Raw genomic sequence first — 27,947 nt, forward strand, 5'->3', positions numbered from 1 at the left:
ACCCCAAGCCGCGGACCCCGGCGCAGCCCGGCCCCGCTCCCACGCGCGGAGCGCCGCCCCACGCCGCTGCGCCGGCTGGGAGAGAGGGAGGAGCAAGGCGGCTATCCCCGCAGTTCCGGGTGGATTATGTGTCTGCTCATGCTGTATTTATAACCCCTGAGTCACGCGAGGGTGCGGCGTTGCTCAATCGTTATGTTTATTTTGCAAGCCTTTAAAAATTTTTTTTTTAAAATATTATTTTGAATTTATTATTTATTGCCGCCCAATAAATCAATCTACAAACAAAAAACACGCGGTCCTGCGCGGCGGAGACGGGGCGACAAGCGAGGGCGGATGGCCGCCCTCGCTTGTCGCCCCCCTCCCCCCCCCGCTCCACCGCGCCTCCCCCCGTCACGCGTGGGGGGCACATCCCTCCTTGCCCCCCTGCGCGGTACGTGAAGGGTCTGCGCCTTCCCTCCCCCTCCACGGGCGGTGTGGACCCCAGCTCCGCCCCGGCGGCACCGTGACGGCGGGGGGGTGGGGTGGGGTGTGTGTGGCGGGGGGGGGGGTGGGGGTGGGGGTGCCTCCCCGTGACGTCACGGAGCCCAGTTTGCCGTCAGCGGGTTGGTGCGCTCCCGAGGCAGGGCTCGGGGTTGCGCTCCGCTGCGCTGCCGCTTGCGGGGGCGTCCGGGGAGTCTCGCAAAGTAGCCGGCGGTAGGGGAGGGAAGGTGACAGCCCCGGCAGCATGAAGTTCCAGTACAAGGAAGACCACCCGTTCGAGTACAGGAAAAAAGAAGGGGAGAAAATCAGGAAGAAATATCCCGACAGAGTCCCTGTGAGTGTGGGGGTGCGAGGGCAGCGGCGATGGCTGCTGGCCGGCTGGCCTGGCGGCCCTCCGCGCTCCGCCGCCTTTATCGGCTGCCGGCTGCTTCTTTCGGGTTTTTGGTTTTTTTTTTTTGGTTTGGTTTGGTTTGGTTTTTTGTTGGTTGTTTTTTTTTTTTTTTTTTTTTTTTTAAGGCGAAAGAAAGGACATTTATAAAGATGGTTGTGATCTCGATGGTCTGATTCGAATTCCAGGCTGCTTTTCTCTTTCGCGCAAAGCTGTGGCTGTTTATTTCGTGTGCGAAGGTTCATATCCGGGGGTGGGTGCGGGGTGCAATGCACCCATTTTTTTCTGGGATCCGCAGTAACTCGACAGCGAGAAATCCTGCTAAGCTTTTTTTTCTGGCAGCCTGCGTGCGTGGGGTTGGGGGGTGGGGAAGGAGCTTACCATCAGCTCTGTAAAAATGGAGGAGAACAATGAGTGAGTTAGCCGGGTGCTCTTTATGGAAAACAACAGCAGTATCCGTGTCACCTGATACTTTCCCTTTATTTTTATTTTACTTGGGTTTGGCCTGTCTTTTCGGTATAGTATTGCTGTGTTGTTTTCTTTTGCATGAGGGAAAAATGATACTTCTCAATGTTTCTGCCCTCCTGTTTAATCATCCTGTGGAAAAAACGTCACTTAGGAAACAAGGTCATCTAGCTAAACTTTGCTTCCTCATCCTTAGGTCCCTTTGGAGTGCCCGTGGAAAGCTTCTGGCTTTATAATTACTACTAATAATTGGGAAAAAGAAATGACAAATCGAGTTAATTGTGATTTTTTTTTTTTAGTTCCTTTTTAATGAACGGTTTGCAAATGTTCTTTCCATCCCCACTGGAGAGATCTGTCCTAGATTTGCTGCCCAGGGGTACTGCATGCAAGGTAACTTAGACTCCCCCATAAACCTGAGGTCAAGGGAGAGCAGTTAGACTACGTGTTTTCCCTGCAGGCTAACACCATTTTTCATCTTGGAAGTGGCCCTCACTTGGACTTTAAAAGTTTTTGGAATTCAGTATGTGGGTGCGTTTGTCCCAGCTGTTTTTGGGACCCCTGGCATAGCACAGCAAGTTGAGCAGGCAGCCAGTCAGTGATGAAGTGTATGCAGTTCTGCGTTTTAAGATGAGGACCGCAGAGGGCTCTGTAGGTCAGGAGCGAGACAAGCTGTAAACTGAGGATTAGCACCGCAGATTGTACAGCGGACAATAGATGTGTGTGGAAGAGACGTGTGTGGAAGATGTGTGTGGAAGAGACGTTTAGGGGAGCCCAGGACCAGACCTGGTCTGGCAAGAGGAAAAGAGGTCAAGGTAGAGGGACATCAGCATATCTTTATGGAGAAAGCCAGGACCAAAATAACAAGGTGTGCTGTAATTAAGGATAAATGAGAATGGCACATGGCAAGACCCAGACGCGAATTGCTGGGGGTAGCCTGTTGTCAGAGATGCACACGGAGCAAATGAATGCAGCAGACAACTGTTCTTTACATCACTTATGTCTCTGCCCTTCCTGATAGCAGGATCCTTGAAGATGACGTCCATTTGGCTGCCTACACTGCAGTGCCCTGATACATCTTGGCACTTTGCTGAGATTATGCTGTTGGCACAGTCCCACATTACCACAGTCACCACCCAGCAACAACAGATAATCTGTAACTGCCCTTTGGATTTTCTTTGTAGGTTTGTTTGTTTGTATGTGTGAAGGGTTTAGTGCTTTAGAAGAGGTACCTGTGTTATCAGGCAAACTGACTGCAGTTGATAGTCAGATTAGCAGAGCACCTCCATTCCTTCCCTACCTCTTTGCAATCAGATCTCTCTTAAGCACACTGGTGATCTGGATTAAATCCTTCCTAGGGGTTTAGAAGCCCCATCACTCTCACCTCTTCCTCATAGGCATGACTTCTTTTTCTTTATTATCTAATGACCCAAGCTACAAGCCAACCTTTTGAGTCAGGGTGACCACATCAGTGCTGCTAGCTAGCAGTTCTGCTTATCAGTAGTTTTTTTAATTGGAGGCAAGAACTAAAGGTTTCTTTTCTCTGCAATTTATTGTGTTAGATGTCTTGTTGGATGTGTGGGTAAGAAAATGTGCAAAGTGCTGTTGCTGTTCAGCCTCCATCTCTTCAGTGAGACTGGGGAACTGTCCTTCCTTTACAGCACATACCAACTGCATCTTATACAGAAACGCATGTCCTACCACTAACTGTCTTAAAGAGCTTGAATGGCCTGTACTAATTGAGGTGCTTGAAGTTCTCAAAGTAGCAGAAATGACCAGGTTTCTATTTAGAAAACAAACAGCTTCTTGTTTAGATGGTCAGAATGGCATCTGCAAAACAGCAAGCCAAAGGAATTGAATCGTGTAATATATCTCTTACCAGTTCAAAAATACGCGTCCCCCCCAAAAAAACAACCCACAAAACTGCCTGCAGATTTTTCTGCACAAACCCAGTAGTTCCATGGACACATAACTCCAACCTTTGGAAAGGTTTCCAAGGCTTTTCCTGGAAGGAGCTCAGATCACTTTGGAATACTTTTTGCTTCTGAGGTAAAGATTTTGCCTAGCTCTAGTAACAAAAATTTTCCTGTAGCAGAAGATCTCTTTGTCTGTTTGAACTTAAAGCTGCTGAGCTTCATATTTTTCTATGTCATAATGACATCAGAATATAATGAGGATTAGTATTTTGTGTCAAAGGTCTCTGTGGGTCCAATTGCCCAGATGGTAGCCTGTTTTTTTTAATTATTAGATATTTATATGAATAAGGAAATGTCAATAACAATATGAAGTAGGGAAAATAACCTTAAGAGTTATGAATTTCAGAGTTGAAGATTACTGAAGAACTGGGGATTAAAAATACTTTCCCCATTGAGCTGCAGTTTCTCTTTAATTCTTTGCTTCATTATAGAGCACTTGCTATTGGTGAATATAGAAATTAGGATGTGGGACTACTGGGACTAGGGCTGATTTTGTGCCAGGCATTTTGGAACTGTAACCTGGAAACAGTTCAACTTGTGATACTTGTGTTCGTGCATTAGCCTCCTGGCAGCTCCTTCATACAGAATTAACCTGCATTGGGACCATCAAGGTGACCTGATTTATTTTTTTTATTGGCTATTATGGTTTATTTTTATGTCTGTTCCAATCTCCGTTTTTCACTCACTGTGCTTACTGCTGTAGTCTTGGGCTCCCAGCACAGCTATTGCCAGTGATTTCAAGTCTTCTTCTCACCTATCTGGTTTTTAATGTTGTGTATTTGCTAGAGATTAAACAGATTTCTAAAGGCCTGTAGCACCGTCTGTCTCGAAGGGTAATACCCTGATGCTTTTTGGTCCATTTTGTTTTGTGATACTCATGGGTTGTTTCTTGCTTTCCCTCACTCTCTCTCTCCAGGTAATTGTGGAAAAAGCACCAAAAGCCAGAGTACCTGACCTAGACAAAAGGAAGTATCTTGTGCCTTCTGATCTCACAGGTAACAAAGTCTGCTTCCTTTCCTCCTGATTTTCAATCGAGAAGGTCTCAGAAGTGCTTTTTACTCTGTGATCAGCACAAACAAAATATTCAGGCGGGCTCAACGTCTTATCATTACTGCAGTTTACCTGGCTGTCCTTGCTATATTTACGTACCTTACAGCCTGGATTACAACATGCAGAATTCTCTGAGATCTTCTGCGACATCTCACTGACTTAGCTAACATGCATGTGTCACTGCTGACTTCTAGACATGATGAAAATGACTGAATTGTGTATCATAGGCAGTAGCATAATCATCAGTCAATGATGACCTAGCTGCAGAGTTGCCAGAGGCTGTATCCTTGTTGCAGGAAGAGACAAGTTCTTGAAATACTCCCATTGTTTTCCACCCCTGTGGTTGGAGTCATGGCTACAAAGTTCCTTTTCTGAATGGTCACGGCCATTTTGTGTGTGATTACATTTGTTTTCATTTGAGAACATGAATGAGTTAAAGAAAAAGCATTTCTTTTTCTTGCAGTATATAATGGATTGTGGAATACTGTCTTGTGCAACATAGCTCAAGCAAATAGTAAGGAATTTATTTTCAGGAATTTGTTTTCAGGAATGTTATGACTATTTACACAGAGGCTAAACTCTTTAAGGTGTCTTTAATCTGTAGGATTTAAAGGTTAAGCTAGTTAGAGGTCTTCCCACCAATCCCAGTACTAGAGCATTTCGTACCATAGTAGGTAGAGTGTGGATTTAGAGGGTACATGGCCTGAGGCATGTACCTGAGAAACTGCCGTCTCCAAGTGGATTGGCTGCTAATGTGGTAACAGTCATGAAGTTACTGCTTTCTTTCCCACATTGTTTGTTCTTCCCCACTTTTTACACACAGCATATGACTTCCACCACCAAAAGAAAACAACCATGGTTAGGGTAAAAAAAGAAAAAAGAAAGTTTCTTTCTTTCTACATCTAAGGTTCTTTCTACATCTAAGGCGTTCTCCTCTGTTCCTCTTCAGTTGGCCAATTCTACTTCTTAATCCGAAAGCGGATCCACCTGAGGCCAGAGGATGCCCTGTTCTTCTTTGTCAATAATACCATCCCTCCCACCAGTGCTACCATGGGCCAGCTGTATGAGGTAAGCCTGGCCCATCTTTCTCCTTTTGTTGGAGTGTCCAGAAGAATGCATATCCTCACTGAAGGACAACTGAGCGCTACTCAACTGGCAGTGGGTGCAGCTTGGTTCCAGATGCCTGAACACGGACCCCCTTGACCTGGACTGTATCTTATCGTCTGTTTAGGGAAGCTCCACCCTGCAGTTGTGAAGAGGAGCCTGGGGAGCTTCATCATTTTAACTGATTGTGTGCTAGTTGAAAGGCTTGTCATACCAGGTGGTGAATAGTTGCCCCATCAGTGATATGTTGCTCCTACTATTTAAACGAAGTATTGAAATAAACCACTTTATTATTTGTATTTCAGAGGAAAGATTGTGGCGGGGACGGCGGCGGGGGGGAGGGCTGGAGAACATACACACTAGCTTTCCTGTTTATACAAAAGGGATTTCCTTTTAGCCAGTAAAAGAACATAGTATCACTGGGCAACTAACAGTGTATAAATACATTGTCAAGGAAGACTTATTCTTTGTTCAGAATTACTTTTTCATAGCTTGTGCTGTATATATGAGGACCTTGTAGGATACTGTGAACATTGCTAGCCCACATTTCTACTGAGCAGTGTTAATTAATCGACCTTAAAGGCATATTCTGTGCCCATCAGAGGAATGTTCCTCAATTATGTAGCCATTATATCACGGGTGGTTTGCAGCCTGGATTGATTTCTCCTTGATTTCTCCTTCTGCTGCGTAAGTGTGTTTTAATAGGAGAGCTCCAGTATGGTGCTATGAGCCTTTTTGACGATAACTGGACAAATATGTATCTTGACTGATGAAGATAATATGAGATTAACACACACAGGGAGTTTTCTAAATCTGGGCATTTAGGAGGAAGGTATGTCTAACTGTCCAAAGCTGAGATGAGGCCTCTGTTCCTGGCGCTCCACAGACTTTTTGTGTCAGTGTAATCACTTAACCTTTCAGCTTTACTGCCCATACGTAAAACAGGACTAGAAATACAGCCACTTGTCAAAGTGTTCTGAAAAACAAAAAATATAACCACATTTGTCAAATACTGAGGTATCTAGAGGTGATTTTTGACTTGTTAAAGCCTTCCAAGTCCCTCGATCTTAAGGCCATACCAGCACTGAGATTCTGCTGCCCAGCCTGCAACAGTCAGAGCTGTTTCTGTTGCACATTTGCGGCACACTCTGGCTGTGGCTCTTTAAGTAAATTCACAGCATCCAGAAATGTGACATGCCTGAATTTAGAGGTAGAGCTGTGGCCAGAGAGAGGGAGTTACTATACACTCTCTTTGGTATGAGGAAGTGAAGCCTTCAATGCAAAGAGGGAAAAACAGCGAAAGAGAGGTTATGCCTTCTGGTTGTTACAGTGATCTCTTGGTTGGGCTTTTCACATGTAGTGAGTTCCAGGGCGTTGGTTTGTTACTTTCTCTCTTTCTCCCCTCACAGGATAACCACGAGGAGGACTATTTTCTCTATGTGGCCTACAGCGATGAGAGCGTCTATGGCAAGTGAGCACCAGCCCCCCAGGCATGCAGGCGAGATGGACTGATGGAATGGATTTGGGGGGGTTGGGGGGATGCTGGAGAGGAGGAAGGAGGATGCCTGAGAAGAGGGGAAGAGAACTGGAAGTGAACCACATGCAAAATGCCATCACCTTCCATGCATTAATTATAACCGTTATTTTTTAAATTGAAGGGAGGGAGGGTAAGGGGGACCGTGTATGAAAAGGTGAACTGAAAGGCTAACGAGGGGTTCTGTGCTGAGGGATGGGGAGACTTCACTGTAGTTCTTTTCTTGACACAGCTGGAAGTAGTTAGCCAGTACTGGAGGCTGCTGGACAAGCCAGTGTTGTGGAGCTCCAGGAGAGTGACTGGGCAGGATAGCCATTTTTGTGTGATCCTTTCATTGGATGAAGAAGGCATGCCATGTATTGTACACTGACCTTGTCACGCTTTGCCCATGGCACGGCTGCACTCCTGTGAGCGTTCAGTGAGCTGTGAAAGACTTCACTCTGCCCGCACAAGGCTATCCTGCACTGACAGTCCTCACTCCAGCTGCTACCTGTGAAGCGTTCCAAGAGTATTGCGTTTCCCGTCACTTCCGTCAGTATTAGAAGGGCTAACTCTGAGGGCTGGGAACTCCTCAGCTGTGAGATGTGAAGGTTGGGGAAGAAAGAATTATTTTTTTTCCTTTGTTGCTTTAATTGCAAGTGCTGGACAGAAAAATTTGAGATGACCCTTTTGTTCTTTTCAGTGAAGCCAACTGATAAACTCATAAGCTTAGGGCTAGAAAGGACCTCAAGAGAATGACTATCCCACCCCAGCTCTGAGACAGGACTGAGTATAGCAAACGTGTCCACCATGGCTGCTCATCTGACTTGTTCTTAGTGAACTTCACTGCGGTGGATCCTGGAGACCGCTGAGATAGTCTTTTCCAGTTCCTAGCTAGCCTATAAGTAAGAGAGCTTTTCTTGCTACCTAACTTCAGTCTCCCTTACTGTGTATTTAAGCAGCTAAATACTAATGGTCTTGTTATTGGTGAACACCGAAAATTATCTATTGGTGTTGTCCTTGCACCAGTCATCTGCAGATTTGAAGATGGCAGAAGTCCTGTGGGTTTAGCCTTCCCTCCCACGTCTCATCCCTGTACAGCTCTTGCACCACATGCACAAGCGGAAGAAATCAGTTGCTCCCACGTGTGTTTTGCTGGCTTTTTGTGATTGGACAACAGTGCCACTCTTCGCCGCAAGAGAGGTGCTTTTAGAGTTGAAGGGGAAGGGGAATAGATTCTGTGCAGATTTTTTTTTAAATTATTTTATTTTAAGCCAGTGTTGTTCTTAGAAAGGTGCCAGATAGATGCTGTCCTGTGCAAGCCTTATGCTGTCATGCCAAAGCAGTTTCTTCCCAGTGGCACAAACAGCAGATTTTCCCATGACTGCCATAACTCTGATGAAGGGATGGGGTTTGGGGAGTGAGCTGACTTTCAGGAAAATTCTGGGGTTTTATCTAAAAATCAGAGAGCTGGACCTGAATTACTGTAAACATTCCTACATTTAAGGGAGGGACCAAGAGGGAGGAAAAGACAAGAAGGATAAAGAAGACAGGCAGATTCCAAAATAAGTTGAAGGTGTTTGCTCTATTTACATCAAGTTAGATCCCAGTTCTCAGCGTTCCTCAGGAACGATAAATCAAGATGAGTGCTCCTCTGTTTGTGGGAGACAGGAAATCAGGTTTCAGCCTTCTCTGACTATTGTTCCGCAGAGGTACACGAATCAGAAGAGTAGACTGGGAATGTGAAGTGGGAGTCATTGGCAGAACTGTGTGAAGGTCAAGGAAGGAGTGTAGTGGGGCAGGAAGGCACTGCCCGTGTAGTATGGGAAGTAGCAGATGAACGGGAGAGAGGTGAAGGTATGCAAGAGATGTAGACAGAGGAGTCATAATGGACAGACAGAAAACAGGGGAACAAAGAATGAAATGAGTGGGTTAGGATTCCCGTTTTTCATCCTGTACTTCAGGTTTGCTGTTCCATCATGTGCTCTTCTGGAATAAATGTGTTTGGATGAGTTGTACCTACTGCCAACTTAGATACTGCCTGTTCTGCCTGCAGTGGTCAGTCCTCTCTTTTTGGCCCACTCTCCTCCAGTTGCCAGACTCTTCTCACATCCTTTGGGTGCAAATCCGCATCAGTCTCTTGTTTTAGGAAGCCCTGAATGTTCTGAAGCAGAGAACAGACCTAGGAGGCTTTCTAAAGTAAAAGACGAGATGCGGGCAGATGGTGTGCATCTCTCTGCCGCTGACCCACTTGCTCACGCACGTGCTGCCAAGCACGTGGTTGTGTGTTGTCTCAAATGAGCCCATGCTTAGGCACACTCAGGGGAGAAAAAGTTGGCATCTGGGGTGCTTGGTTGTGTGTTCAGACCTCCCCTCCCCTCCTGCTGCTGGGTTTATAAGTGACATGTGTGGGACTAATCTCAGCCGTTTGTTACATGTAGAGTTTACAGTTTAATTTAGTTATTTTCTGGTTCTTTTAACTGGATTGTGGCATTTACTTCTGTTTTTGCGCTAGTCTGGTATTGTACGAGGTAATGATGGTAATTCTTTTTTTGTGTTGGTTAGCTGCAGGTTCTTGTAAAATAAAGTTCATACTACTTGAGCTAAATCAACCGATCAATAAAGACGCATTTGAAAATCACAGGCTTGGTCCAAAATGGGTGACTAGCATTTCTTCCCTACGTGGGCTTGTAAATAAAGGAACAGCTTTGTCAGAACTTCTCTTTGCAACTTTTTCCCAGAACCCCAGATTTCCTCTGTCCTGCCTGCCGGGACAAGTCACTTCTCTCCTTTTTTTTGGTTATATTGTCACATGCACACTTGGCTGTGTCTTGCTGTACCACCAACATGACCTTCAGTTAGACTTGGGTGACATGAGAAGGTCTTAAGAAGCATTTTGGATGCACTGAAGCATTATCTGCCATTTAAGGCCCTGAATAGCCCTAGCCAGCTGATGGGGCCCCGAGGGCACCACCAGGCCTGACTGTCCCTGCCAGGCCCCCAGGGCCACCCATCACCCTGCCCATGGCCCAGGAGCCCATCTCAGCCCCCCCAGGGCTGTCAGCCCCTGCCACAATGATGCCGCAACAGGGCTGGTCTCCAGCTCTCCGCAGCCCTGCCCTGCCCTGCCCTGCCCGGCCATGGGCCCTGCCAAGCCAGGCCCACCCCACAACCCTGCCATCACTGGGCCTGGCCTGCAGATGGGATTCCCATCTTGACCTGCCGTGATGCGCCTTATGGTCAGGGCTTGTGCCTGGGCCTGGCCACCACCCCTGGGCCTGCCCCAGTCCCCCTCTTTGGTGCAGTAGGATGGGTGCCCTGCTGGCCATGTCCCTCAGGGAAGCACTAGCCCACTAGCCCTCACTGTCTCGTGACAGATCTGGCTGAGGTGGGACTCCCAGCTGTGGGCAGAGGGTGTGGGGGTGGCCCTGGGGAGGCCCCTCCATGCCTCAGGGCCCTCTAAAGATAGGAAAAGCAGACATAAGGAAATCTGGGACTCCGTCAAAAGTAAGCCTGCAGTAGCAGCAGATCTAGGCTTTTTTTCCTTGTGGGTATTTGTGCGCTGAGAGGGAAGGAGTCCTGCTGGGAGCTGGCGAGACCAGCAGGCGCCATTTGCTCAGCGCCATAACTCTGCGTCAGGCACTGGCAGCACATGAGGAGGAAAGTGACGCCTGCTGTCGTCTGGGGAAGCAGCGAGAGACGTGCTGCTTCTTCCACCTCCTCCCTCCTCCTCGTCACCTGTGGTTTGTGCGGGTGCTGCTGGCCGGAGCAGCAGAAACAGGCCATGCCAATGCTGCGGAGGAGCAACCATCAGCTCTCGTCCTGCTGTGCACTGGGCGAGAGTTGCTTGGAGCACTGAAGCCAAGAATTAGGACGCTGAAACTCACAGGAATAAAGCTTGCTAGGCCTAATAGAGTCTTCTCCTCCCCACTTACATACATGGTGGAGCCACACTGTGAGCTTCTGTTGCTAGTGCTGAAGGAGAGGCAGTAATTCATCTGCACCATGTAAACTCAGAGCCTGCCCAGAGCAGCAGTTTCTGTGCTCGTATCCACCATCCTGACTAAAACAAGCTCCCCCTGTATGGCAGAAGGGTGCCATGACTCCAGGCAGATGGGCAGAGATCAGCTGAAAGCTTACACTATCATCTGAAATAATTTGAATTTCAGCTTCAAACTTGTTTTGCTGTTTAGGTTGTGGTATTGTCTGCTGGCTCAAGTAGAAAACCCGTATGGCATATGCCTGAGCAGGCCTGTCCCACTCCCCCGCTCACCCCTTTCCGAGGAAAATGGTGCATCAGTGATGTTTGTACCTGCCGTGCTGCTTTGCATGCTTGTGTCAGTGCCATGGCTGAGACAAGCAGCAGGCAGGCGCATTTGCTGAATGTGATTTGCGTGGTCCGTATGTGAAATGTTAGCCTGTGCTCAAAGGCTGTCACCTTTATTCTGTGGGTTATGGAAATGGGATTGGAGCAACGCCGGGGGGAAACTAGGGGCTCAGCTGGTTAAGAGCGGTTAAGTAATTAATACTCTGCCTTGGTCACTATCACTGCACCTGAGATCCTCTCTCCAGTCACTCTGACTTTTGCTTTGGAAGAAAGCTTCCTCCTGGAGCAGGGAGAAAAGATGGCCTGGGGTATTAGAGCCTCACAACATCACTGTGAAGGATATCTGGGCTAACATAACAGGTCCCGAATTATGCTAAAAACTGATGTTTTCACTTCCATAAAACAGTCATGTCTGAGATGAAAGAAACACTGATTAAAACAGAAATAAGACTACCGGAGGGAGAAACTCCAGCTCATTTCTGTCACTCAGTCTCGGATAAATGCTCCCCCAGGATGAGCCACAGAGTGTGACTAGAGAGCTCATTGCTGGCAGGGCGCTCGCAGACCCAGGCAGAGCACAGCTGACCACGAACAGCAGCTGCCCCAGCCTGTGCTGCCAATCCTTAGGAGGATGTTCCAAGTCCCATGGTACTTGTGTTCCTGGAAGCTCATATGAGTCCCAAAGCACAGCTCATACCTGGATATACATGTGTTACAGGAATTAGTTAATATTCTCCTGAAATAGCTGGATCTTGCAGTACCTTTCTGTACAGTAAGGTTCTGGTTCTCCCTGATTTCTCTGGCCAATATCATGTGCATGTTGTATTGTTCTTTGGGAATTAAAAGATCGTTAATAAATGCTATAAATAGTAATACATGGAAGCAGCAGGAGAACATAAAGACCCTCATTTTCAAGTGAGGGCATTGCTAGAACTGCATTAAGGTTGTATGTACTGGATTATTAGCTGAAGAAAAAACTGATCTAATTCACTTCCTGTCTACTTTCCCCGGCCCCTCCTGATTAGAGGAATCTTTGTCAGAGCTCAGGACCCTGTGTTATTGTTTTGCCACAATCCTCTCTGATCATCTGAGCAGTCTCCTGCAGTGTCCACACACCGCTCAGAAACTTAGGGAGCTTTCAGGAGGTGGCAGTCCCTGTTAACCTTTAGCAGGACATTCTCCTAGCCTTCAGTGTACCTTACCACTCTTGAGCCACTTCATATAACCTTTTCAGTCAGCATTCCTCCTCATATTTGCTAGCTTGCTACTTGACCCGTTTGCCATACTCTTCCATGTAGCAGCATGCCTTTAGGTGAGTGACTGTAAATCCCTAGTTTTCGCAGAGGATGTAATTTTTTGCTGTATATTGGGCCAAAAGCATCCCTGTTCAGTGTGCATGCAACCTGTACATGACACGTCTCACAATTTTCACCAAATCTGCAGCCTGTTTCCTTCCTGCTGGAAATCTGGTTTTGGTCTCCCAGATATGATGTCTTGTGCCAGTGTTCAGCACTATGTTCCCAAAGGACTGATGGAGCTGTCTAGAAGCACAGGGGGTCTGCAAGAGGATGGCAACTGCCTGTGGAACTTGAGAGTGTCTCCTAACATGTCAGGGAGATCAGGAGTTTATGATATATATCCTCATCAAACATAGAGTCTTCCTCCTCTACCTTTTCTTCAGCTTGTAGCTGAGACTGGCTCTTCCTCTTCTCTCTTCCAGTATCCTATTATTCCTCCAGTAGCATCTGCCCTTTTTCCCCTCAGGGTGCAGCGAGATTAGCAGGAACAGAAAGCTTTCCTTACCCTTTGATGTCATTGCCTGCCCGGCCACCTTCTCTCTCACAGAGATGACAGAAGGCTGAGATATACTTTCATGCAGCAGCATCACCTACCTCCATTACCTGGGGTCTGAAGACACTTTGCTGCCAAACACACAGTGAGCAGGGCTGAAAATACATCGCATCAAATAGCCAAAGTCATTGCATATCATTCCCACAACAAATACGCATCTGTGACCACACCACCTTGACCACACACACAGAGAGGCTACGTCCTGCACCTTATGCTGGACATACCACAACACGTTCACTCTAGAGACACTTGTACACACATGCACCTTTTCTGCCACACCTCACACTGCATTAAACACACCTACATCTTCACATGCTGCACTGCCCACATCATGATTATCGCCATGTCAAAACGCACTCTGTGCCTTCAGTTGTACCCCACGCCCCGGTGAAGTTGCATGCATTCCCATGATACACTGTCCTTCCTATGCTGAGCCTTACATTGCAGCAAATATGTAAAACATCCCAGTCTGACGGTGTTCACCTGAGGCACATGTAATCAGAATGTATGTAATGGAGAGAGTGATATTCAGTGCATGCTTAGAGTGTAGTTCAGCTCCCCACAGAGATACCAAGTTTGGAAAACAGTGCAGTAAGGAAAGAAAAAGGCAGATGCATGTGTACACTGGACGTGATGTTTTATAGGCCTGAAATACAGACACTTCAGCAAGTGTAATGTATACAGGCAATCAAGAAAGAAATACAGCAATATATTTGCCTGTGCATACTCTCTTTCACCCAGCACTTAGGATGATGGACAAACCTACTTTTTGCGCTAACAGGTATTCAACACAACTGGAGCCAACAACCATGTGTCAAAAATGGTCATTAAGAAGTGGAAATCAATAGGGAAACACAGGATGAAAAAAATGAACAGGGTAATATACAGTCATGGGCTTCAGGTGTTTGCAGAAATGTTTGCAAGGGTAAAAGTAGGAGTGAGAAACGAACCTGGAGAAAAGGTACTGCAGTCTACAGCCACCAACTGCCTCTTGTCTGTGGAGTGCAAGGGATGCCAAGAAAGCATCAGGTCATAGGAGAGGAGGAAAGAAGCCCGCTACCTACATCCATATTTCAGAGGTGAAGAAACAGCAGTCCCTTCTTCCTCTATGCTTTGCAATTGAAGGTGAAAATTAGAGTCTGGAAAAGCAGGACCCTTCTGACTAGGACTGGATTGGGTTGGGAGAACAGGAGGGAGGCAAAACTGGAGTATCAGCAGTTTGGGGAGTGCAGATGGAGGTAGTAGCCTGGTGGAGCAAGGAGTGGGAGGAGAGTAAGAACAGACTAGTGAAAGGACTGCAGGATATGAGTGAACCTGTCAGAATTTTGTGAGAAGCCCAGCACTGGAATAACACAGTGGCTTCAAGACAGGAGTGAAAAGATACAGACAGCTTAAACTAATGCCAAAGGTATTCCAGAAAAAGCTCCTCTGAGATTAGGTGGGTGGTGGCTCCAACAGGTACCTGTTGCATTCAGACTGCTGTCACCACCAGTAGAACTGCAGCTGCAAAGCTGAATATCTGGTGAGGCTATGGTTATTTACCCACCCATCTCTCTATCTAGTCCTTTGTTCATAGTCTTTACAGTAGCCATCCGAGCTCCCTGTGACCACTGTGCTACCCCAGTGCTATCAATTAGCCTCTTTGACCCTGGGTGGACAGCGGTATGGGACGTCCCAAATGCTTTTGCCTGACATCAAACAGGCCAAGGGACTGAACAGTTATCACAGGGGTGGTCCTTCTTTTTCTTAAGAGGTATTCTGAGCCCCAGAGCAAAACAAGCATAAAATTAAAGGAGTGGTGTCACTGTGCAGATGCGAAGGGCAATAGAGTCAAGTATTTAGGAGAGAACAACTGGGAGACAATGGGCAAAACAAGTCTTTTAGAATGACACCCAAGAAAGGCAGGAGTCAAGCTGCAATGCACTATGTAAGAATGAATGTAAAAATGATGGAGAAGATGCTAATACAGATTAGAATCTGAAATAAGTATTTTCCCATTTTACCGTGGTTGTTCAGATGTAACGTTGGAATATTTCAGGTCTCACTCACAGTTCATTTGTCCCAAGGGGTATGTGACACAAAATGAGCAGTGACAGGTCTGATCGTATTTCATTAGTTTGCATTTTATTACTTCACACTTACATAACAAGTTCTATATGGCAGTCTCACTCCTTTCAAAAATACTGATCTATTTGTCCTTACAGCAGCCCAGTGGGGTAGCTCTTATTGTCTCCAGCCTGCTGTTGGGGAAATTGAGGTGCAGAGATGTGGAGTGACTTACCTCAAAGCCATGCAACGAATTAGAAGCAGAGTTAGAAAAAAAGCCTTGTCCCTCTGATCTTTAGCACTTCCAATAGTAGGATTATACTCATTACACAGTAAAATTTGAAATGTGGATTCTGTATATTCACATTATCTTTCATTAAAGAAAGAAACCCCTCATCATCTTTAGGAACACAGCATTGTAACATTTTGATGTTCTGCCATTTGTGGACTGGAAAAGCTCTGATTTCTTTGCCAGAACCAGCAACAAGAAGGTAGCTCCTACTCTTGACATACTGCCAAGAAAACACTGCCAAATTGTCTTTGAGCAACAGCTCTCTTCAAAGCTCATTGATACATTTATCAGTGCCTTCTTTCTCTGGAACAAAAAACAAATCACAGTGCAAGCCTGGGAAAAAAATGTGCATTTTCCTCTTGTGATTTGCATTTTGTTGGATTTTCTTGCAACTTACAAGTATTTAGTATCTGCTCTTCTATTTAATTATGAACATGTTTCATAAAATTTGCAAAAGGATTCAAATGATTTAGAAGCCTAAGTGTAATTTTGAAAGAATTTAGACATTTACCTCTAGATCTTCAGGGCTGAAGTCCCATTAGCTCTTGAAAATGCTGAAATAAGTGCAACACTGTAGCCACAGACTTTCAGTAATATTTTGGTTTGGATTATTTTTCAAGACATAGTCACATGACAAAGCAGAAAGAAAACATCACGTTTTTGAAACTATATAGCTATACACAACTGTGGTTGTCTAAATAAAAACCAGACATAAGATACTTTTGAAAATGTTATCCTTTTGGGATAGCATTTCCTGGGTGGAAAAAAAAAAAAAAAAAAAAAAAGGCAGTTTAAAATCTATACATTTGCCACGGATGTCATGGAGATGAGTGTTAGAGTGTTTCACTTGTTAGAGAAAAATGTCATCTGCTGTCTTGGCCTCAGAAGATGAGAAAGCACCTATCCAGTGGTAGAGATTGAAGGCCATACAGCTACCTAATAAAATGGAGAAGTGTTATTAAGTTAAACATCACTGCAGTGACTGAGATATTTTTGCTTCTTATAAAAGTTTTCAGCTTATTTTGCCTCAAGGACGTCCTGTAAGAAAACTGCATTTCCCCAACTCAACCACAGGGGAAAACACCTTTTATTAAAACTTTGACTATTACAGAAGGCAGAATGAAGTGCATATTTAGACAAACTTCTGAGCTCTGGAAAAATCACAAAGTTGCTAAAGCAGCTTCATATTTTAGCATATTCTTATAATCTATGTTAGCATATTCCTTTACTGTTATATTCTCATATTTTTCCAGAAAGGAGAAAACACATCAAAGTAGTGCACCCCAGGTAGCATGAGCTGCAATTTGCTGCAGCCCACTGACACTTCCCTTGACTCAGGCATTGCCAGTTGATTGCTCCCACAGCATGGACATTTTCTCCTCTTCCTGGAGTTGGTGTTGGGTTGTCCAGACTACAAAAATCTCCTTGAAAATACCTCCCTGCAAAAGATTCCTGGTCAGAGTCTGCCTCCCAGAAAGGATATGAATATGCCACCTGGTATGCAGCATATTCTTGAACAAGACAATAAAGAAACAATTTTAAAAGGAAAGCAAGTTGTGCTGGGCAACTTAGGGTGAGGTAGCCACAAGAAAAGAATGCAACTCAGTGACTTAAGATATAAGTTCCATTTACTAAGGGAGATGGTATTAACGGGTGGCTGGCAATTTCTAGCTATGAAATGCACACTCACATACTCTTTGCAGAACACGCACCCCCCAACCCAAAACTCCAGTATGACTGTGAGTGGCACCATGGACTCAGGGCAACAACTGGCAGGGCTTCTGTAACAGGGGGCTGCAGGGCTGCCGTGTGCGGGAGGAGTCAGTGAGCTGCCCCATGCCTGTCACAGCTACTTACAGTTAACTCTGAAATGGATGTGAACAGCCCATGGTGCTCCAGAAACCTCAACCTGTCAGAGCCAGTCAGAAGATCCATGTCAGAGCACGTGGCACCCCTGCTCAAACAGATTTGAGAAAGAGCAGCACCCATAAAGGGGAGGAGATATGTGAGGAGACACATGGAAGAAGACATTGATGGGGACATGGCTGGAGATGCACCCTTGGAAGGAGAAGCTCCACATCAGAGCAGGGACATGCCTGAGGGACTGTGGCTCATGGAGAACCCATACCAGAGCAGGGGCACCCCCGAAAGACTGTAGCCTGTGGGTGACCTGTGCCAGAGCACAGGAAAATGAATAAAATGCATGAACTGTCAGAGAGAAACCATTATGTTCCAACCTCAGATTCCTGCACTGCCGATCACATCCCTGAAGGAATTGAGAGAGACTGAGTGTAAGGTATGGCAAAACCAAGGGAAGCTAGGACCAGGCAGGGGTGGGAGCAGTGTTTGGCTGAAGATGAGCTGGAGAAATGGGAGGAAATGTGTTTCCCTAAATGTTTGTTTAGTTGTTTACTTTTTCTTTTTTTCTGAATATCCAAATCAGCAATCAAAAGTTTGTGCTGGTTGGCAACAAATTAAATTAAATAAAGCTCCCCGAGTCAAGACAGCTTTGGCCGTGACAGCTTACTCGACTCCACTTACTCCAGCTAGTAAAAGTGTCCAAGACCTGCCTGGTGGCCCAGGTTGTACATGTATCAGTTCCATCTCAAGCAAAGCCTTCTGGATGATGCTGTATACATCTGTGGATGTGGTTTCTTCCCTCAGAGACAATTGTTTTCACTATTTATTGCTGCCTAACTGAGATGGCCAGTAAGTCACCAATTACCTCATTTTCAGGTCAGCCCAGGCTGCTTTAGTTTTCTCCATATGTTAAGCAAATTAATGGTCACTTCCGGGGTCACTAAAACAGTTACAAGGGTTACAAGGATGTAAAGTTGTAAAGGGTTCCTCTGTGCTTCTTGTTTCTTTCTGTTGCATACCTGAATCATTTGGAACAGGGCAGATGTAGTTCAGAGCTTTGGGTGAGCTTTCCCCATCACACCTATTTGCGCTTTCCTTGTTTTTCCCAGTACATACCAGGATCATCTGAAGTGTTAAAGCCGGCAAAGCAGTTCAGGTCTCATTTTGTCTGAGTGGTAGTTTTGGGCAAGTTTCACCACGTGACAAGCCTAGCTTTCATTTCCAAAGGATCTCCAAGCAATCTACAGAGACTGATACTAAAGTGGTCATTCTACTTATGGAAAGACAGCTGTTATTTGAGCTGCGGAAAAAAATCATAGATCAACTAGGTACCAGGTAGAAAAAGCAGAATAACACCAGGTCTCTGAAGCAGGAGGTGGGGGCATTCTGTGTGCTAGAACTGGGTCAACACTTTCATAGACTCATCCACTTTCAGAAATACTGAAGATAATTCATAAGCTTAGTTTGAAAATTATTTTCTGTCTCTAAATAGCATGGTTTTTGATTGGAAATATGAAAGATATAAGCCATGCATCGTGTGGGAGTTTTAAAAGAAGAATGGAAGGCTAAATTATATAATGAAATAACAGTAAAATTATATATGCTGGCTACAGTCTGGGGAGAGTGTGTTTTCTGGGGAGTTTTGTACTGCCTCTGAAAACAGTACAGAAAAAGAGACAGGGTAAAGTAGCCTAACCCAGTGTAGGTGAGACAGAAACCTCAGAGCTATTCCAGTTTTCCACTTTCAGACAATTGTTATCATTAAGCATTTTCTATTAAAAAATCATGTTTCAGTCAAAGAACTCAAATATCTACTGTTTATGTGAGGTATTTGTTTGTCTGCCTGATGCAGTGTAGAAGTTGTGAACCTCCAAAGTGTAGAACAAAGAATATAAAGTTATCCGATGGGACAGATTCAGTAACGTTAGTGCAGGACCCTAGACCACAACATTAAGTAGGATTCACTGCTATGAAGTTTAGAGGCTGTAACCAAAACTTGACTCTCCTGGGATTAGAGTGTAAAGAATAGCCCTATCCTCCCAGCTAGGTAACAATGACAGTAACTAATAAACTCCTCTGGACCAAGAAGTGGCAATGAGTTTCTAAAGGACAGGAAGGAGCATCAAAGGAGACATAAAGGATTTACGCTGGAAGAAAAATGTTACATGCTTGATCCTGCTTTCACTGGCACTACTGAAGAGTTTTGGTTTGGTTTCTGTGAGTGCAGACTCTGCATCCAAAAGCAGAGATAAGATTCTGCTCTGGGCTACATTCATGGCCCTGAGATCGGTAGAGTTGCAACTGACAGTAACGTCTTGCCTTATCCGTAAGCACCAGCTTAAAATATCTCTCCTTCTCCAGCATAAGAACAAGTAATTTGATAAAATTCAGGTTTCCTTTATGTTAAAGACTGTCCTCAGCAACTCTCTCTTTTTTTTTTTTTTTTTCCTGGAGTCTGTAACACTTATTTAACATAATAAAATACATTTGCATCAAAATACTTGAGAATCTCTTCTGTCAAACCTGTGCATTATTAGTATTAGTCAATTTACTTTTTGCACAAGTAGATATTACTAGATTTCATAATGATCTAAGTTCATTATAATTTGCAAACAAAACCAGAACAACAGAATTAATTAGCAGGTCTGATTCACTTACGCATGGTATTTGAAGACAACTAACAAGACTCCAGTCAAGGAGTAATACAAAAAAATTAAAAGGGAATGATTCAGTCTTCTGCTGAACCAGATGAAGAAAAATGAAAAGAAATTAATTAAAAATACCAAAATAAAAGTCTGCAGAAATATTATGCTTAATTGTAAGTTTAATTCAAATAAATTACTTAGTTTTAGTTAATCACTGTTGCCAAGCATATTTTCAAGGTTCAAAGTGCTGAGAACTGCCAGGTCTGGCAGAATGGTGCTCATTCACATCTGCTCCTGTAGGAGGCTGATAAGCCAGGGTTATTTTACGCACATGATATTTTCTTCTTGTTTCCAAAATAGCCTGATAAAATAACACCTACTCGCTGAAGCTCGCAGCTGAAAATCAAGTTGAAAGTTCCACCCCAAACCAGAATCATGAGCAGTGGAATACATATTTCACCTTTCATATCCAAAATGCTGTCAAAACTGAAGTTCTTTATTTCCAAGCAGAAAAACTGTTCCTCTTCAAAGTTCACTGGAAACATTCCTTTCTTTCTTGGTGGGAATCAAAATGAACCCAAGAAAGTTTTGCGGTGGTTGTCCGCAGGTCTCTATGACAAATGCTTCAGCCTATATGGGTGGTGCCCTACTCCTTCAGTTCCCATTTCTGTCATCACCATATATGTCAGGCTTGAAAATGCTGCTGAGAGGGGATTAATACTGGAATTTAGACTGGGTAGATCCTACCTGGGGACAGCTGCCTTGAAAGAATATAAAACAAGGTTGCTGTTTCATTTCTTTCGTGCTGTCGGTGGACCCAGCTGGGCAATGATGCAAGATTTAGAAAGGAAGCCGGGAACTAGATGGAAAAAACATGTTCTGATTGAACTGATATTTCATGACAGGTCTTACTGGCCAGCAAAGCAAAAGATATGAGGCACTTGGCTGGGTCTGACATATGTCAGGGTGTTCACAGCCCTCAAAACCTCATCCATTGAAAACCACTGAAAAACATAGCGGATTATTAATAGGTGGCTGTTCACAGCTCCTGAGAACATCCTCCCCTACATTTCCAAGCAACTACCTCTTCAGTGGACACGTCTGCACAGCATTAACTATCACAGGTGGCCCAAAAAAGTCAGATCACAGTGAGAAATTCTCTTCTGCCTTTGTGATTAATACTATTAAACAAAATAGACTACAGATACGAATTCTTTAAAAAGAACTGGATTATCTAAACTTCCCCCCCCCACCCCTGGGGTTTTTTTTTCCTGACACTATGTGCACAGCAGGACTGCTTCAGGTTGTATCAAATACCATAAGAAAAATTCAGTCCCTTTTAGGCATTTAACACACTGCAGGCAGCACAGAACAGAAAGTTAACAAGGTTTCCACCAAGTCAGTCATTAGGAGAGATTGTCAGATGGCATAATGCTTGAATGGACATTGTCAAAAAGTATCAGGGTTTAGATGTCAGTCTTGCAAAATTACAAATAACAAGCAAGTAGGTGATAGACCAATTTCCCATCTCCCAGATGTCCATGGCAGCACAATTCTTGTAACAACAGCACCCAGGTAACTAACTTTAGAACAGAGATGAACTAAACTTATATAAATCCTTTTTTGTGGCCTACCCTCCCCTGGGTTAGGAGCTCCTTTTCTCTATATAGCACCACTTCCGCACCACCCACACCACTACCTTCTTAAAATGCATTTTGATCTCTATGCTCCCTGAAACACTGGGGACTGAGGGTCATACACTTTCTCAGCGTGGCCATGCTTTTTCCCTGTTTCCATCCCTCTGACAACCAGTGGCGCATCTCAGCAATGCACAGTGCCTTTGAGAGAAGGCTGTGCTAAAATATTTATTTTTGTCTTAGTATGCGTAAACACTGGGTTTCATTCCAGAGCCCAAGTAATTTCCCACCCCCCCAGTGCTGTCAGTATAGTTTATGGATCTAATAGCTGATTATGGAAAATTCACAAGTGATACAATCTGCAGAAATAACCCAAACCCATTCCTTTCGTTCCTCAGACTCTACAGCGAGAACAGGGCACAAATTCCTTGTGCTGAAAAAAGACTCCTGTATTCATGGGGTGCTATCATACATATTAAAGAGGAGAGTGCTCCTCAGAGGCTGAAACAACACCCAGATGAGAAGAATTCACATGCCAAGAATCCTGCCTGGTTTGCTTTACATTCTGCTAGGAAGAAATAGAGAAAACAACCGTATTTATCAAAAGGTATTTGAAGCATCTCTGCTGTTTTTCTCACATGCTGTGTTAGTTTTTGTAACTCATAGTGAATACCTATTAAAGAAAACTAATGAACACAAAGGACTAACATTTGCAAAGTGTTTATTAATTGCTTCTGAACTGATTGCACTTTTAAAATAAACTCCTCCTGCATCCATACAATAAGCATGGTCACGGAAGAGATCTCTGGTTCACAGTGACTTGCAGCGTGCCATGCTAAAACTACTGCTTATTCTTTACCATAAGGCACAAAAAAATCCCAGAAGATTGCTGTGATGGCTGCTGAAAATTTTTAAATCCTTCCAAGGCAATCAAGATGAGTATTTTGCAAAGCAGCAGGGCTACTACTACTGTAAGATTTTTCTCTCCAGTATGTCATACCCCTCAGTATTATTAGTAGTAGCATGATTTTCTCCACCTCATTGATGGTGGGGTTGCCTTAGAAAGCCCTTTGTTCACAAATATGATCTAGTCCTGATACGTAGCCAAAGGAATAAAGGTCTTCTGTTCTGAAAGCAGCCTGGTGTCTTATGTCATCCTGTTTTATTTGAAAGCTGAAATTGGAAGACATCTTTTATTGTTAACTTTTCTAATCTTACTATAAAAGGCACATAAAGAAATGGTCTGTTGTTTGTTTCTCTGAGTACACTTAGTTCTCTTGGAGTTTAAAGGGATTCGGCATGGAAGGGGCAGATGGGTGAGCCATACCAGGCTCTGCTCCATCACAGAAGTCCGTATACAAGGGACAAAAAGTAAGGCAGATACACTTAATATTCTCCTAAGAGAAAAACCATGAGCTGTAGTTGCTGCTGTAGTTTGCACTGTCAGGCATGAATACAGCCCAGGATTGCTTCATAGCCCTGGAAATGGGGGCTAGTAGACAAAGAGGGCAAGGCTTAACACAAGGAATGGCCACTGTACTGGGAGCTTGGGACAGCAGAGGGGAGACAAGGGACAGACATAAGGACAAGGGCCATATCAGTATCACTGGATAGACATAAGGACAAGGGCCATATCAGTATCACTGTTCTAACTACTCAAAATGCTGTTATAAAAGCCTTTGACTGCCCAAGCCTTGAGACAGAACTCTCCTTCCTTCTGAAAGAGAACATGCCCAAAGGCATCCACCTCCCAAAGCAGGCTTTGTAAAAGCACAAAATGAAAAACAAGGATAAGATAACCTTGAAAACAAAAGAAAATCAGATTTTACTTGCTGGGGGGGCTAAAATCTCCTCTGAGTGCTCTACGCTGTCAGGCTGATCCTTCCTAGGTCCAGTTCTGCAGGTTTTTTTCAGTGATTCCCTACATTAAATAAGCAATAAACACCCTCAGCCTCCAGAAGGCATGAGGCTGTGCTGGAGGTCTGCATCCAGAGCAGATCACCTTGCTCTCCTTTGGTTTCAGGGCTCCCCCTTGCTGTGTGACCCCTGCCTGCCGCATCCCACCTTCTGGAAGCTGAGCATGTCCAGCCAGCTGCAAGGAAAGTGCCACTTCCCCTCTCCTCAGTGAGGTCCCCTTGACTAAGCATGCTGAAGCAGGGATGGGGTGACTGGCCATATTTTCTTGTCCTCCCATCTCTGTCATCTGGCTGTATGTCTTACCTTCCTCTCTTGTAATCTATGGCCCTTCAGCATACCACCAGTGGAGACCGCACATCCTACAGCATGTAGGCCTGGGACAGAGAAAGACTGGAGAGATTTCTAGACTCCCTGTCACTCAAAGGTAATACAAAATCTATCTAAGGAGAGCTCCAGGCATCCTGAAATGAGAATTTCATTTTCAAACAAATACCCCTTGGACACACAGAAATCTAGTTATGGTTCTTCTCATGTGTTCACTTAGCTCTCTAGCAGTGCCTAAGGTCCCAGCCCTACATGATGTGTTGCACCTCCCAATGGCCAGTGTGTCCTCACCTTCCACATAAAGTCAGTGAACACCAGGATTGGTGGTGTTGCATGCTATTCTCACCTCCTCAGGTTACTGCTTTTGGTGGTGGGATAGCTACTTTGTCCCACATCTCATCATCTATGATGCAATGATCCCCGTATTTGGGCTATGGCACTCCCTGCAGAGATTTCACCATTTCTCTCTGCTCCCACCTCACGGACTGTACTCTGAATAAGAATGTGTTGCCATGGCTGAGACTCTTCTAATTCTTGTGGGCACTGTTTTCTTTGCAGGGAAAAGAAAATGTTAGTACCTTTCTGAAGTCCTGTGGGGAAACAAACTGCATCTTAGGGCTCATTTTTGGTGACTAGACCCCAGGGAAATGACCACAAACAGTGAGTCCAGGCCAGGGACTAGATCCTCTGATTTAACTAATAATTCTCAATTAAAAGCAACCCTCAGTACATAAAAAAATCTGCCTTAGAAATTTTCAGAAAAATCTCATCTCAAGCAAACCAGTAGGTCCTATAAAGGTACCAACGCTGCAATATTCTCATTTTGTAGCACAGGAAGAGCTCTGAACAGAGAGAAGGACTCATTCTCCTTACGCATCTACTAAATGCTGACCCGAACCCAGCTGCCTGGCAGAACCATACCGAGCACCATACTTCAAAACTTTATCAGCACCATCATCTGAAGCCTGTCAAGGCCTCCTAGACAGTAAAATTTTCAGGAAGGAGATTCTGGGGGAAACACGGCCTCAATGAGGTCAATGGAAAAACTCCCTTATAAACAACACATCCTTATAAAGCCAATTTTGTAAAAGTCCTACAAAGGTCTTATCACAGCCTGGAGATGTGAAAAAAGAAATAGGAATTATATTTATGAAGTAATCCATATGGTAATAATACTGATGCTACACTGTACCAGTGTAAGGGCCATATGATCTTTGGAAGTGCCTAGAAATGTCTGAATCCTGGAAAAAAATTAGTTTGACATACACCTAAGTGGATTTTGCCAGAATTTCTTGGAAAATTATTTACTTTCTTATTAGACTGTGGGTAGCAGTTGACTGCAGAAAAATATCTTAGAGTAAATTACGGAAATTATCTTACAGTAAAATATGCAGTCCTACAGTAACCCTGCATTAAGATCATTGGAAGGTGAAATAGTGTTCAAATAAAGTCGAACGGCGTTTAGGAGCGAAAACCCTGGGTTTTGGTTGCGGGGAGTCACCTCGGCTGCAATGGTGGCTCAGCTCCAGTGGGAGGCAGCTGAGGACAGGCTTTCGGCCGGGAACTGTCCCGTCCCGCTGGGATCGGGGACAGCCTTTCCTTCCCCCTGGGTTGAACAGCGAGAGCTGAGAGAGCATCACCTCCCCCACGGTGTCCTGGGAGAAGAGAGCTATTCAGCGCCCACCTTTCCTCTGCGCAGCCTCTGAGGGCCTCACCTGCAAGACTCAAACAACCCTCCCTCTTTTCTTGCAGACTTCTCGCAGGATTTGTCAAACTACCCAAAAACCTCCCGCAGGCTGGGCTGCTAGGTGGTGTCTGCCTGCATTGGTCTCACTGGAGTGAAAAAACATCTTTCAAATTGGCATCGCAGCAAACTGAGTAACCTAAAACAAAACCGCAGTTTTACAAAACTGTCTTTTTTTAACTCATTAATTTCTGAGTACAGTAGCAAAGTTATTTCATTACCGCTGTAATGTATGTATAGGGATTGTGTTCTCTTTACATGGGGACATCTAATGTTGCTGTATTCATTTTGAATAGCAGAGGGCACCCTTCAGACTTTCAAATTCGTAGAGAAGAGACTCATACGTACGGGTTATATGTTGTAAATTTTCACAGGATTTTCCTTGGCCTGCTGCTGTGCTGGAGCTATACTTTTTTGTATTTATGGAATAAGGTTTCCCCAAACTGGCACTCACCGTTCCGCTACACAGCCAGTGAACACAGCAGGAGAAGGCTGGTTACACAAATTCCTGCAGGCAATACACTAGATGCTTTGATACTGTTCATAAATACTTTCAGAGGTATGAAGCTCTCTTTAAAAGCTTCACAAAGCAATGATTGAAAGCCTGCTCTGATTTCCAATCCTGGCTTTGTTCCTAATATAAACGAAGTAGAGCAAAATGAATAGATGATGGTTGTTTATTAGTCATTAAACATTATTTGATCAAAACACCTTTTTTTGCTAATCCAGTAGATGATTCTAAGGAAATTGTTGGTTTGGTGTGGGATTTTTTTCCTGATATGTTCTATAATATGAACATAGATGAAAGAGTATAATAGAAAATTGACTTATTCTAGAGTGACTGGCTATTCGTCCAGTCATCAGTGTTCAGAAGACAGAGCTCTGTCCTAGGAAGCTTTGAAGATATCTCATCTTTAATTGGCATAGACTGTTTGACAAGTTTGTGTCTGAAGAACTTGAAAAAGAGGCATACTTCTCCACCTTGTCATAGGATATCTGGGTGTGTGTTGTCAAAAATCCTACTGCAAGCTCATATTTGATTTATCGTGTCATGCTAGGTTTCATTCTGTGCTATTCAATACCCAGGATCTCCCTGGTGATAAGTATTTACTGAACCTGAAATTAATGTATACTCTACACATTGTTCCTGCACTAAGCATTTACAGTACAGCAAATGTTATAGTCACTACATATAAGTAACATTACAATTTTTTCATCCTTTACATTGAGATAATTGGTTGAAATCTCTTGTTATGGGAGACACCTCATAAACCTCTATTAGTTCACTGGTTTTCTGACTCCCGTAGAAAAGTACTGGAGCTGGTATCTTCTTACAGTTTGTTCAAACATACTAGCCACCATGGACTCCATATTGGGTTAAATTGCTCATATTATAACCATTTCTGCTGATGCCATTTCAAGGGCATTCCTGGTTATTTTTAAAAGGTAATGGCAACCTGGGATATGTTCCTGAGGACTGGATGAAAGCAATTGTCACTCCTGTCTTCAAGAAGGGCAAGGAGGAGGACGCAGGCAACTACAGGCCACTCAGTCTCACATCAGCCCATGGAAAGCTGATGGAGACACATGGAAGGACAAGAAGATGATCAGGAGTAGTCAGCACGGATTTATGAAGGAGAAATCATGCTTAGCCAACCTGATAGCCTTCTACAAAGAGGTGTCTGGTTTGATGGATGAAGGGAGAGCTGTGGATTTTATTTGTCTTGACTTTACTAGGAGCCTTGATTGTTTTCTCCCATTAACATCTGCATAGAAAAGCTGATGAAGTATGGAGTTAGACAAGTGGGCAGTGAGGTGGATTGAAAACTGTTGGAGGATTTTTAGTACAAAGGGGTCATCCTGTGAACACTCCAAGCACCGAAGAATTGCTAACAACTATGTAGGCTTTGCACCGAAGAATTGCTAACAACTGTGTAGGCTTTGTTAGTTTGAAGGCTATATGAAAACATTGTAGCGATGTTAGAAATGCTGAGACCAACAAGATATGAGAAAGTGTGCTGAATTCAGCGTGCGAAATGTAGAACTTCACCCAGGATATAGGAGGGGTGATTGTCCGCGTGGACAGATGCTTTAAGCCAATTATAATATGTTGCTTACCGCATGCACAGCTCATGCAACCAATCAGTAAATTGTTGGCGCATGATGCGGAATCAGAACGTCTATAATAACTGAGCTATCTGTGCAATAAACTGGCATTAACCTGATCATATTGGTCGTTGTGTTATTGTCCGAGCCTTCCGCGTCGACAGAAAACTGGCTGAACAGACAGGTCCTGAGGGTGGTGATCAGTGACACAAAGTGCAGTTGAAG

The 27,947-nt window shown here is 44.4% G+C and overlaps 1 protein-coding gene across 2 annotated transcripts; it reads left to right on the top strand.

The window, feature by feature from the left end:
- Positions 1 to 563: 563 nt before the first annotated feature.
- Positions 564 to 27,836, top strand: GABARAPL1 (GABA type A receptor associated protein like 1). 2 transcript variants are annotated; one of them, XM_074588983.1, is made up of 6 exons: positions 564 to 814; positions 4,223 to 4,301; positions 5,306 to 5,424; positions 6,870 to 6,931; positions 22,030 to 22,238; positions 24,702 to 27,836. In XM_074588983.1, the coding sequence occupies exons 1-5, from the start codon at positions 725 to 727 to the stop codon at positions 22,211 to 22,213; spliced, it is 534 nt and encodes a 177-aa protein (XP_074445084.1). In that variant the 5' UTR covers positions 564 to 724; the 3' UTR covers positions 22,214 to 22,238; positions 24,702 to 27,836. The 2 variants fall into 2 exon arrangements, with proteins under 2 accessions (XP_074445084.1, XP_074445073.1); XM_074588972.1 differs by lacking the exon at positions 24,702 to 27,836 and having other exon boundaries at positions 22,030 to 22,863.
- Positions 27,837 to 27,947: the final 111 nt, after the last annotated feature.

The sequence above is a fragment of the Larus michahellis genome, chromosome 1 (genome assembly GCF_964199755.1).
Source record: "Larus michahellis chromosome 1, bLarMic1.1, whole genome shotgun sequence".
In the NCBI taxonomy this organism is placed as follows: domain Eukaryota; kingdom Metazoa; phylum Chordata; class Aves; order Charadriiformes; family Laridae; genus Larus; species Larus michahellis.